This window comes from Oncorhynchus mykiss, chromosome 26 (genome assembly GCF_057628025.1).
Source record: "Oncorhynchus mykiss isolate SJ-2025 chromosome 26, ASM5762802v1, whole genome shotgun sequence".
NCBI classification, from domain to species: Eukaryota; Metazoa; Chordata; class Actinopteri; order Salmoniformes; family Salmonidae; genus Oncorhynchus; species Oncorhynchus mykiss.
In genome coordinates, this window is record NC_143047.1 from 13865119 (window position 1) to 13878365 (window position 13247).

General features: G+C 44.8%; 1 protein-coding gene and 1 long non-coding RNA gene across 9 annotated transcripts in view; one reads left to right on the plus strand and one right to left on the minus strand.

The window, feature by feature from the left end:
* The window catches only part of LOC149971382 (uncharacterized), a 170005-nt gene that overhangs the window by 43742 nt on the left and 113016 nt on the right, over window positions 1–13247 (minus strand). The gene's annotated exons all lie outside the window — the stretch shown is intronic.
* The window catches only part of acsf3 (acyl-CoA synthetase family member 3), a 41219-nt gene that overhangs the window by 10934 nt on the left and 17038 nt on the right, over window positions 1–13247 (plus strand). For all 8 annotated transcript variants that reach the window (XR_016492237.1, XR_016492238.1, XR_016492239.1 and 5 more), the window contains exons 4-5: window positions 9343–9497; window positions 11473–11618. Coding sequence is in view for 5 of the 8 variants with exons in the window: in XM_021586010.3 (XP_021441685.3) it covers window positions 9343–9497; window positions 11473–11618 (301 nt within the window). In the remaining 3 variants the exon portion in view is untranslated. The remainder of the gene's footprint in view (window positions 1–9342; window positions 9498–11472; window positions 11619–13247) is intronic.

Sequence of the window (13247 nt, forward strand, 5' to 3'; positions counted from 1 at the left end):
ATTCCATAGAAAAATCTGCCGTTTCCAGCTACAATAGTTATTTACAACATTAACAATGTCTACACTGTATTTCTGATCAATTTGATGTTATTTTAATGGACAGAAAATGTGCTTTTCTTTCAAAAACAAGGACATTATTAAGTGACCCCAAACTTTTGAATGGTAGTGTGGTTGTGTATGTATTTACACTGCTCAAAAAAATAAAGGGAACACTAAAATAACATCCTAGATCTGAATTAATGAAATATTCTTATTAAATACTTTTTTCTTTACATAGTTGAATGTGCTGACAACAAAATCACACAAAAATGATCAATGGAAATCAAATTTATCAACCCATGGAGGTCTGGATTTGGAGTCACACTCAAAATTAAAGTGGAAAACCACACTACAGGCTGATCCAACTTTGATGTAATGTCCTTAAAACAAGTCAAAATGAGGCGCAGTAGTGTGTGTGGCCTCCACGTGCCTGTATGACCTCCCTACAACGCCTGGGCATGCTCCTGATGAGGTGGCGGATGGTCTCCTGAGGGATCTCCTCCCAGACCTGGACTAAAGCATCCGCCAACTATTGGACAGTCTGTGGTGCAACATGACGTTGGTGGATGGAGCGAGACATGATGTCCCAGATGTGCTCAATTGGATTCAGGTCTGGGGAACGGGCGGGCCAGTCCATAGCATCAATGCCTTCCTCTTGCAGGAACTGCTGACACTCCAGCCACATGAGGTCTAGCATTGTCTTGCATTAGGAGGAACCCAGGGCCAACCGCATATGGTCTATCAAATCAAATGTATTTATATAGCCCTTCGTACATCAGCTGATATCTCAAAGTGCTATACAGAAACCCAGCCTAAAACCCCAAACAGCAAGCAATGCAGGTGTAGAAGCACGGTGGCTAGGAAAAACTCCCTAGAAAGGCCAAAACCTAGGAAGAAACCTAGAGAGGAACCAGACTATGTGGTGTGGCCAGTCCTCTTCTGGCTGTGCCGGGTGGAGATTATAACAGAACATGGCCAAGATTTTCAAATGTTCATAAATGACCAGCATGGTCAAATAATAATAATCACAGGCAGAACAGTTGAAACTGGAGCAGCAGCACGGGCCAGGTGGACTAGGGACAGTAAGGAGTCCATGTCAGGTAGCCCTGAGGTATGATCCTAGGGCTCAGGTCCTCCGAGAGAGAGAGAGAATTAGAGAGGGCATACTTAAATTCACACAGGACACCGGATAGGACAGGAGAAGTACTCCAGATATAACAAACTGACCCTAGCCCCCCGACACATAAACTACTGCAGCATAAATACTGGAGGCTGAGACAGGAGGGATCAGGAGACACTGTGGCCCCATCCGATGACACCCCCGGACAGGGCCAAACAGGAAGGATATAACCCCACCCACTTTGCCAAAGCACAGCCCCCACACCACTAGAGGGATATCTTCAACCACCAACTTACCATCCTGAGACAAGGCCGATGATCACAAGGGGTCTGAGGATCTCATCTTGGTACCTAATGACAGTCAGGCTACCTCTGGCGAGCACATGGAGGGCTGTGCGGCCCCCCAAAGAAATGCCAACCCACACCATGACTGACCCACCGGACCCAAACCGGTCATGCTGGAGGATGTTGCAGGCAGCAGAATGTTCTCCACTTCGTCTCCAGACTCACGTCTGTCACGTGCTCAGTGTGAACCTGCTTTCATCTGTGAAGAGCACAGGGCGCCAGTGGCGAATTTGCCAATCGTGGTGTTCTCTGGCAAATGCCAAACGTCCTGCAACAGTGTTGGGCTGTAAGCACAACCCCCACCTGTGGATGTCGGGCCCTCATACCACCCTCATGGAGTCTGTTTCTGACCGTTTGAGCAGACACATGCACATTTGTGGCCTGCTGGAGGTCATTTTGCAGGGCTCTGGCAGTGCTCCTCCTGCTTCTCCTTGCACAAAGGCGGAGGTAGCGGTCCTGCTGCTGGGTTGTTGCCCTCCTACGGCCTCCTCCACGTCTCCTGATGTACTGAACTGTCTCCTGGTAGCGCCTCCATGCTCTGGACACTACGCTGACAGACACAGCAAACCTTGCCACAGCTCACATTGATGTGCCATCCTGGATGAGCTGCACTACCTGAGCCACTTGTGTGGGTTGTAGACTCTGTCTCATGCTACCACTAGAGTGAAAGCACCGCCAGCATTCAAAAGTGACCAAAACATCAGCCAGGAAGCATAGGAACTGAGAAGTGGTCTGTGGTCACCACCTGCAGAACCATTCCTTTATTGGGGGTGTCTTGCTAATTGCCTATAATTTCCACCTGTCTATTCCATTTGCACAACAGCATGTGAAATGTATTGTCAATCAGTGTTGCTTCCTAAGTGGACAGTTTGATTTCACAGAAGTGTGATTGACTTGGAGTTACATTGTGTTGTTTAAGTTTTCCCTTTTATTTTTTTGAGCAGTATATATATATATATATATACATACATATACTGTACCAGTCAAAAGTTTGGACACACCTACTCATTCAAGGGTTTTTATTTGTACAATTTTCTACATTGTAGAATAATAGTGAAGACATCAAAACTTTGAAATAACACATATGGAATCATGTAGTTAAACAAATCAAAATGGGCAGAGAAGCACGGGGCAGTTATCTGTCCAAGAAAATGTACTTCCTAAATAGTTATATGATTAGGGTATAGTTTACTACACTGCGTAGATGTAAATATTGATCACATATATTTGTCCGTCTGAAAATCTTCCCTCTCCTAAAAGGTATGCTATGAAAATAGCTCAAGTCTCTCCAACTCTGCTCTCTTCAAACTACATACAGTGTGGCAAAAAAGTATTTAGTCAGACACCAATTGTGCAAGTTCTCCCACTTAAAAATATGAGAGAGGCCTGTCATTTTCATCATAGGTACACTTCAACTATGACAGACAAAATGAGCACATGACAAAAATGCAATTTCAGAATGTAGGGGGGACATGACCCACCCCGTCCCCAGTGACAGTTGCGCCCCTGGTTTTAATATATTATCATTAGCAATGGGTATATAAAAAAAACGGACTTAATTAACTTAGTGTGAGGTGAAGAAAAAATTACTTCGAAGCTCAACTTAATATTGATTGACCTGGGGAGTTAAGACAATCAGACATCCCCAAATGGGAACTTTCCTACATTTCCCCGCAGCAGGCCAGGTACTTCTATCACGTTGGGGGCGATGAAACAACGGAAGTCCACTCATTTTCAATTAAGGAAGCGAAGTGGGCATGGGGACCGTTGGGCGATGCGAGCATGGGATGTGAACAGGGCCGGAACCACAGTTGGGGAAAGTTGAACTTTATACTAATACTCAGAGAAATCGTGTTGCTATTGATCAATCGAAGCTCTCTATAGTTTCCAGCCACTATTGGATTGGCTGTTGATACCTAGCATTACCTAGCCTGCTTGCTAGCACCAACATGAGGGCGAAGCAAGCGTGGCTATCCAAATGTATGTGTTAAAAGGATCATGACTTCGCCAAACACTTTTCCCTTCTTGTCTCAACATTTTAAATAATACTCAAGACACATTATCTTCACACATATTTTAGTTGCTTTTCACCGACAGCCACAACTCATTAATCAACTAGGCCTGTTGCCATGTGCGCTGCCCAAATTGCAGGCTTCCCAAATAGGCAGAGGCCTATAAAAGCTTATGATTTGAAACAATCCACAGCAAAAAAAATTGAGGAAGCTAATGATCCTCGACGCTTCTGTGGCTAAGTCATGCTTTCTGGTGAAGTATTTTGAATGATTTGATTTATTTCTGTATAGACTGTAAATAGGCCTATATAGCCTCATTTTGGCAAATGTATTTGCCATTTCTTTCCTGTTCTACTGGTTTTCATATCATCTTTATTTTCTTGTCCATGCAGAAGCCAAAAGCACAATCCCAGTCATATTATCAACCCATCCTCGTTGTTGCTGAGATTTTCATTCCTGTCACATATGGAACAGCTCTCATCAGGTGAACTGTTTAGAATGTTTTTTTCCCACTAATTGCATTTTGGCAAATATTTTATTGGCTTCTTCATTACAGGAATTGCATGTTCTGTTCAGATGAATTACCATAATCTAAATGTGATTTATTTCGTTCTGCGCACAGTGGGTAGACACCCTAATTGGTTACACAACCAATTCATATGGGTCCGGTAAATTTCTCAAATGGCCAGTAAATTAAAATCTTCCCGGTCTCGTTGTCCGGCGCAACATGTTCCTAACGGAAACCCTGGTGTGTCTGTGTGAGTGGATGGAGGGATGGTTGAATGTCCCTGTGCATAACTGTCTCTGACCCCAGAGGAAGGAAGGAGTGCTCTGCTCGGTCGATCAAGCAGAGGAGTGGGTGTGTGGCTCCAGCAGGCCCCCAGTGTCCGGTCTGGAGCATGAAATGTCGAGCTCTGCTGGTCGGTACCAAAAGCCCTGTTCTGCCTTGAAAAGCCTATGCAAATTATGATCGCCCCTACGGTGAATTAATTTTCGCAAATTCGCAACAAATCAAGATATTTTTATATTCTGACTACTACATTTGTCATCACATAGGATCACGTGCTGACAGTGTTGCCATCTTAGCGACTTTGTTGGTATATTTAGCGAGTATTCAGACCCCTCTAGCAACACATTTTCAAAAAATCGACTATCGACAAATCCAGCAACGTTTTGTGGTGTTATTGGAGATTTTTGGAAACTCTGACGTGAAAGCACGTATCGTTCTTACTCTTCTCAACGAGCAGCGGGTGCTGCCGTGGGCCCCACCCCTGTCCCAAAGCACCCACAGGCGGCCCAGTCCTTGCGCAGCAGTCCCTCCCAGCTGCAGTCAGAGCAGGAGATGTTCACCCCTGCTTTCTCAGACTCTACTGCTGCTACCCACTTCAAAGTGCACAGAAATGGTGTTCTAGCACCATACTTTCTGAAAAAGTTGGTTACGGATGTGGGTGACCAGCGTTTCAGCCTCCTCGATGAGTCCACAGATGTAAGTGTTTCTAAGTACCTGGGGGTTGTGATAAGGTACTTTAGTGACACCAAGCAGACAATTGTATCAAAATTTCTGGGGCTTGTTGAGTTGGAGGGAGGAGATGCTAAATCTATGCTCGTGCTGTTGTGGCTTTCCTCAAGAAGTGTTGTCTTAAAAAAGAGAAACTCCTGTGGATAGGGACTGACAATGCCTCTGTTATGACGGGGATTAACAATGGGGTCCATAAAGTGCTGAAGGAGGAGTATGGCCTCAAACATCTGGTTCTTATTCGCTGTGTGTGCCACTCTCTGCAGCTTGCTGTAAGTCATGCTTCCAATGACACCATCCCTCTTAGTGTGGGGTACTTGGTACGAGAGACTCATAACTGGTTTTCAGTGTCTCCAAAGTGCAGGGAGGCCTACAAGGCCATATATGAGACCATCAACTGTGGGGGGAAACCTTTACAGATAACCAAGTTGTGTGCCACATGTTGGCTCTCCATTGAACCCGCGGTTTCACGCATTTTGGACCAGTGGGAGGAGCTTTGGCTGCATTTCGCAGTCACCAAGTCCAGTGAACACTGCAACATGGCTGAGGTTTTATACTCCATGTACAGTGATCCTCAAAACATATTGTATATTACTTTTTTGAAGTCAGTGCTGGGTGAGGTACAGTAGTGCTGGGTGAGGTACAGTAGTGCTGGGTGAGGTACAGTTGGCCATCAAGGCTTTTGAGGGAGAGCTAGTAGATCCACTTAAGCTACTTGACAGCTTGGTTAGCCTGATCAAGTCTGTGAGCAGCAGGGTGCTGAATCCACTGGCAAATGTTGATGTACTCAAAGGGCCAATAGATGGATACATCAGTCCCAATCCGTACCTTGGTTACCTTTTTGAGTCAAAGGCAGCTGAGCTCCACCTTGCGCCTGAGGATGAAAACAATGTCCAAAAGCGGCGAGTAGCCTTCACCATCTCCCTCACTAAGGAGTTTAGGGTGAGACTGCCGGACAACATCGAAGCATTGTGTAGCCGTCACCATCTCCCTCACTAAGGAGTTTAGGGTGAGACTGCCGGACAACATCGAAGCATTGTGTAGCCGTCACCATCTCCCTCACTAAGGAGTTTAGGGTGAGACTGCCGGACAATTTTGAAGCATTGCAGTACATGTCAGTTTTCAATGTGGAGGAAACTCTAAAGCACAATAAGAGCCCTGGAGAATAGCCAAGCTCCTTGGCTACTCCCCTACAAAGATAGACTAGATTGTCCAGCAATGGCGTTCCATCCATCTTAGTAAATGGAATGAGAAAAAAACACACTGGGCTTCTGGAGTGAGATTTGGAAGTTCAGGGATGCAGCTGATATCAACCCGTTTCAAGAACTTGCCATGGCTGCTGTGTCTGTGTTGTCATTGCCACACTCTAATTCTGAAGTCGAGAGAGTATTCAGCCAGATGAGTGTGGTAGAAAGCAAACTTAGAAATCGGATGTCCTTGCAGACCCTTAACTCTATCCTGTACATTCGATATGGACCGAAGCTGTCTGGTGAGGCTTGCTATGAGCACCAGCTGCCTGATAATGTTTTGCAGCTTTTTGGCACATCAGCTGCTTACTCATTTAAGTCAGCTCCCTCAGTTGCTGAACCTGCCATAGAGAGCCCTGACGAAAATGACGGTGGCCCACTCTTTCTGTGAGCCAGCACATCCTGTGTGTGTATGGAGGGGGTCTGAAAAAAAAAACAATTAACCTGAATTAGGGCCAGATTAGTTAACCTAATTTTCTCACATTGCCATTGACAGTTTTTTTCTATTGTCTCTTTTTGGTCCATTTAGATTGTTAATGTAGATTTTATACAAAAAAATGTGAAAAATGTTATGGTTAAAAATGTTCATGTTTTACTGTGACTTGTTGTAGGCTCCTAAGCGGACCATAAGGTTAAAAACCAAACCAATTAAATAAAATAAAAAATAAAATAAAATAAAAAAAACTAAGTAACTCCGCCAGAGTGTCTCTTTTGGATCACTTTTGCCGGTCCCAAGCCCGGATAAACGAGGAGGGTTGGAATAGTGACATTAAAAAAAACAATAATCGACAGAAGAAAGTTCATTTGTAGTTCTAAACGTATTTAGGGTGTTTTTAACTCACTTTTTATATCTCCCACGACATTATTCCTCTCTCCTACAGTGTCCATCACAATTACATGCACATGGCCAATTATGCAAATGAGGTGAAAATGTTATTTAGTGACTTTTAGGACAGCCAATAGCTACTTTCCTTACTGAGGAGTTGGCAACACTGCGGGCTGACACAGACCAATTATGGTCCGACAGGCTATGAGGAGGCTCGCGGCAGGTAGCCTAGTGGTTAGAGCGTTGGACTAGTAACCAGAAGGTTGCAAGATCAAATCCCTGAGCTGACAAGGTAAAAATCTGTCATTCTGCTCCTGAACAAGGCAGTTAACTCAATGTTCCTAGGCCGTCATTGAAAATAAGAATTTGTTCATAACTGACTAAATAAAGGTAAAACATATATTTTTTTAAATGCCATAGACATTAAGGTTGACTCTCTCAGGCAGGATTAAAAGGATTACATCGACCATGATCCTTTGCTAGTTATGGTCACTTTAACCATGATTCTTAGCGATTTTTTGGGGGGTGCCATTCAGCCTCATTCAGCAATATGGCACGCTTCAAATACTTCCGGCTTCGTGTGCCATTGGGAGATTTCCATAGGAATACGTGGATGACGTCAGTGCTAGCATTATCTACTGGTTGTAATGTCAGTGGGCTCCAGCCATGAGTACAGTAGGAGAGATAAGAGAACATACCAGGACTGGAATCATGGACCAGAGGCCAGGAGAGCAGAGGACTTGAGGTTAATGGCTGAGAGTTCATGATCCATCCTCACACAACTGAACTGACTGCAGCATTATGTGGTGGTGGTGGTGGAGAAAAGGTATTGACTACAGGGCTAGTAGAGAGTAGCTGGGTGCTGCTGGGTTAAGGGCTGTTTGGGATGCAGGCTGCAGCCGAGGGTCTCCAACATACACTCCCCCAGGTGGAGGGCAGCTCTTTGACGGACATAAATTGGCTTTTCCCCCCTCCTGAGTGGCTGCTGGGGGAAGCGCTCCACTGCGCTTGATCGACACGGCCCAGAATGCCCAGAACAGACACAGGAAATAATATTCCCCTCTGAACCCCGCTATCTAGTCTGTCCGTGTGTGCGCGTGGTTGTGGATGTGTGTGGCTGAGCAGATAGATAAAGTTTTGTGAGTTTGTGTGAATAGATGGGTCTCTGTGGGATAGTCCACACTTCTGCCTGTTTATTTAGTATCATTTTTAAACCTTCATCTATTTTGATATTGCAATATTTAGAGCTTGATGAAGGGAAGAGGAGCGACGAAGCAGGTAAGTTGAGAAGGGGGAGAAAGCTTAAGGGAGTAGGAAGTAGAAGAGGGTGAGTTAAGAGGACAGGGAGGAGGGGAAGTTGAGAAATTGGTGGCAGATGAGGAGGGAATCTGTGTGGGGGGGTGATGGAGTGAGGGACAGACAGAGGAAGACTGATAAGAGTAGGGGCAGTGAAGCAGGAAATTATGAAATGGAGAGAGTGAGAGTGTGTGAGAGAGGGAGGGAGAATGAGGAAGAATGAGGGAGGAGGTTCTAGGAGGGAGAGACGTGCACATGCCTCCCAAGGGGGACAGAGCCAAGGAGAATCTGTCGTTCACCTTCAATTAATTCACACTGTCCTCCCACTGTGTGTTGGGGGTGCAGCCAGGCGTGCCGGGGGTGTGTATGAGGGACTCGTAATATCTGTGTGTATGTGTTTGTATGTGTGCATACTGTGTAAGTAGCTTTGTCTTTGCGTGAGTGTATGCGAGGCGCTTATGTATAAATGTGTAGCCATGTATCAGTTATTCTCTGTTTATGTGCATCCGTCTCTGTGTACGACTGAGAAAGAGGAGGAGGAGGGCGACTGCCCCTGGGCTCCTTCACAAATGCTCTTGGAACACATTTGTAAAAAAAATATAGATAAAAATACATGTAAAAGGTATTTTTAAAAGGCAAACGTGACTGACCTCAATAACATTCCTGTTGAATTCCTCTCTAAGAAGCTGTTAGACTGACCTTTGCCGATCCTGTCAACATTTTTGTAATAAACTCGCCTGTTGACAGTTTTCATCTTTAGCCAGGCCCTCGCCTCGCTCTTCATTCACTGTAAATAATGTACACACAATACCATGGCACCCTATCCATCTGCTTTACATATTGTGATCTGGATGTGATGGTTTTGTTGGCATTAATATGGGGTGGCTAATCCATCTACGCACAATGTAAGAGACTGTTTCTGACTCCCTCCCTGTCCCTCAGGTATGGGAGGTCCTGCTCAGCTCCAAGGCTCCTATGGTGAATGTGTTCATGGCTGTTCCAACCATCTACTCCAAGCTGATCCAGCACTATGAGCAGCACTTCACCCAGCCACGCGTCCAGGACTTTGTCAGGGCTGCCTGCAAGGAGAGAATCAGGTGACAAGAACCTTGTAGTCTACTTATACTAGTGTCAATACCACAGGAAAGGAGTAGATCTCCATCAGTAGCAGTATCATAATATTCATATAAGTGGACGAATAACTTTAACAAGCTCATTGCTTATCTATTGTGATGAAATGGCATACTTACAAGACATCTTCAGAGCGAATGGGTTCTCATGAATCTGGACAGTGGTTTCTCATTCCGTCAGAGAGTGAAGCGATAGTTTGAAGGGGAAGGGATATGTGTCAGAGATCAAAGGGATGGGTTTTTAAAAAGAGACGGGGCTTTGTAGTGAGATGTGACAGACGCTTTCTCCAAATGTACCAGGGCTTATGCTCGAGAGAGTGAAGAAAGCAGTGGGACGCGGTAGATGGAATAGAGTTACAAACTCTATATAAAGCCTAGCACTTATGTTACCTCAACCTAAAGTTGCAAAGCTACCGGTAATTTACCAAAGTGACCTGAATCGTCTGTGATTTCGGTAATTAACAGAACATTTAAGGTAACTTTGATCATGTATAGTTGAATAACTTTTTTAAATATTTTTTTTTATGTTCATATAAAGTATACATGTTTTTATGCTTCTAGCAGATAGACCATTTGGTTCAAGAGAAAATGGCCTAATTAATGAAACGATGGCATTGTTTTTAATGAACTCTGCAACTCTTGAATTGCCACCAGTTTGGGCGCCAAAGCATTTACAATGTTTATTGTAAATAAACATAGTAAAATAAATAAATATTCCTGCTGAAACACCCCTCTGATTTGGCCTTGATTTTCGATAAGAAATGCAGCGGCACTGACTGAAACAAGCCAAACAAGGGTTGGGTGTGGTTTAATGGAGGTGTCTTTGTGTGTTTGCAGGTGACAAGTGTTTGTACATTCACTCTGCCAAAACAGTACACAGTTGCAGTCACTCACCTTTCTAGATAACTTGAAACAGTCAAACCAGGTCTTGAAGTCGCCTAGGTTAACTTGTACTAGACAACTTCTTTCTCCAATTAGCTTCAGCCGGCTGGTGTGCGACCGTGGCAAAGTAGGTTTGACATTGGATAGCCTATCTGTGGGGCTAGTTAGGGACCTTAAAATAAATTATACAATGTGAGTAGGACAAAATTATCATGTTGCACATGAAATGCTTTCAATATTGTATATGAATTTCTACAATTTAAAGTTGGTTTGAGGTTTTGTCATTTTAAAATATTGTCCAATGTACATTGTGTAATTTACTGATGGTCCTTCACTAGCCCCATAGGGAACGTCAAACCAAATTGGCCATGGACATTATGATTGGGTCGCGTGCAGCTGCTCTCCGAATGAATGATTACTTGCGTGCTGTGGGCATTTGGGCAAGATTAAAATAAACCTAAGGAAAACTGGTATAGTAGCCTTCATTCCGTGACATACCATTTTATCCCATCATCTCGCAAATCTCTGTTTTGGATGAGACTGACTTTATGACCAAAATTATCCTATTTACACTTTGTAGTCAATCTTGACACTGGAAATATGTTTCTGACTCATCAATGCCACTTGGCTCTTTTCAAAGCGTTTAAGACTAATGGCTTTTTCATTTAAAAAAAAATAGGCCGCCAGATGGGGAATTCTGGGAAAAAGATTTACAGCTTTGTCAAATGTTTGTTGTTGTTGAAAATCATCTTATTTGTTTATTTGACATTTGATAAGGCCACACAGAGGGCCAGAGATCATTAGACACCTGTAATGATCTGAAGTACTCTAAAAGGCCACTAGATGTCATCTTGTAAAATTCACCCAAAAACTTGAAAGTCGCCAACATTCTGGTAGTTGACTAGTAAACTTAGAAAGTTTACAGTAATATACCCTCCCTTTGCAACCCTACGCCAACCTGAAGCTACTCCAGTCAATGCTAAGGGCATTGAAAAGAGATGGCTTCATCAGAGCCTGGGGCTTTACTGAGTGTGACCCAGACTGGCCCCTCTGTCCCCAGGCTGATGGTGTCTGGCTCGTCCGCCCTGCCCCAGCCCACCCTGCTACGCTGGGAGGAGATCACAGGACACACCCTGTTGGAGCGCTACGGCATGACAGAGATAGGCATGGCCCTGTCCAACCCGCTGAAGGGTCCTCGCATCCCAGGTACACACACACACACACACACCATTGACCACCACCATTTTCCTTTGTACAGTGATGTCATAACCTCACACACATCCAGAAACTGTATGACAGTGAGACTGTCTTTAATTAATATTACAACATGCCGACAGGCTCTGTTGGAGCGCTGTCTTTTTGCCCTGTCTGACAGTTGTCTCAGTTGTCTGAGGAACATGGTGTTGATCAGACTATTTCTGTCTGGTTTACCTATGTTCTTATTCCAGGTGGTTTAGTATCAAAGCTCTATGCTGTTGTTGTTTCTGGTTCCAACCTCAGGTGACTGGAGGGTTGTGTTCCTTTCTTCAGTCTTTCCATTCCCCTTCTTGTCTTTTGAGTGGAGGATCTTCAAAGCAGCGGTATGACAAGGCAGGCTAATTTGACTGTCTGTAGCCCAGCTAATGCGGTCTCTGTTGTTGTGAGCGCCTGTTTGAAATAAAGAGGCAGGCTCTATTTAATCCTGGGAGGTGGTTATTAAGACCAGCTCTGAGACGCTGCGGTCGCATCGACGTCTTTCCAGCAGCAGTCTATGAGACGCTTGTGGAAGAGCGCATGTGATGCCGTCGCCTTTTTAAAGTAGGTTAAACAAATCAATAACAACCACAGAGCTCTCAGAAAAGAACACTCTTCCTCCACGGCACGCCGCCCCTTCAAAACAACTGTCAACTGTTAACCAATCAAATAGTGTTTTATTATGAATGTATTTATGACAATCTATTGAAGACATGTATTGTTATTTTATGAGTGAGTATACACACAGTTGTGTAATAATACAAGAATAATGGTCATATTTGTATCGTGTTGGTGGTTGTAATTTGATTCATGTTTGGCTTCACACTGAGGAGCAGGCTATACCCTAAAGCTATCTCTCTCTTAAGCTATTCATCTCCATCTCATTTGTATTTTTTCTTTCATCCTGTTCCCCCCCCCCCCTCTTTTGTTTCCCCCCTCTAACACCAGCCCTGGCAGGAGACACATGTCCCCTTTCAGCAGAATGACTTTGCACATCTCAACCTCCACCCTTTCACTTCACACCCTTTCCCCCCTCCCCCTTCTCTCCTCTCCCCTCTCCATCCCACTTTCTCCCTTCCCTGTGCTTTGTGTTTAGGGGAGGTTGTGGGGAGGTTGTTGGGGGGTTTGAGCAGCAGTGCTCCAGCAGGGCACCAGGGGGCGCAGGGCTGTCAGCTCCCCAGGGCAGTCCAGAGAGAGCACAGTGTGAAGGAAGGCTGCTGAATTATGCATGGGGAAGGCAGGCGTGGAGCTCCACCGCACACAGCTCTCTGCTCCTCTCCCTTCCTCCATCCTCTCCTTTTCCTCCTCCTCTCTGCCTGGCTGGTCTCATTTGAAAACTCTAGCTGGCAGGATGTGTGTGTGTGGCTGGCTGGCTGGTTGGCATGGCTGATGCTGCAGTCGTAATTAGAGGTTCAGATGGGCTCACTGATGGAGCCTTGTTAATGGGCCTCTGTGCAGTCAGGGGAGCCATTGTGTTTCTGACAGGGCTGTCGCCACAGGGCCGGCTACATTCCACTACACATACACACACACACAATTTACACACACACACACACACACACACACACACACACACACACACACACACACACACACTCCTAC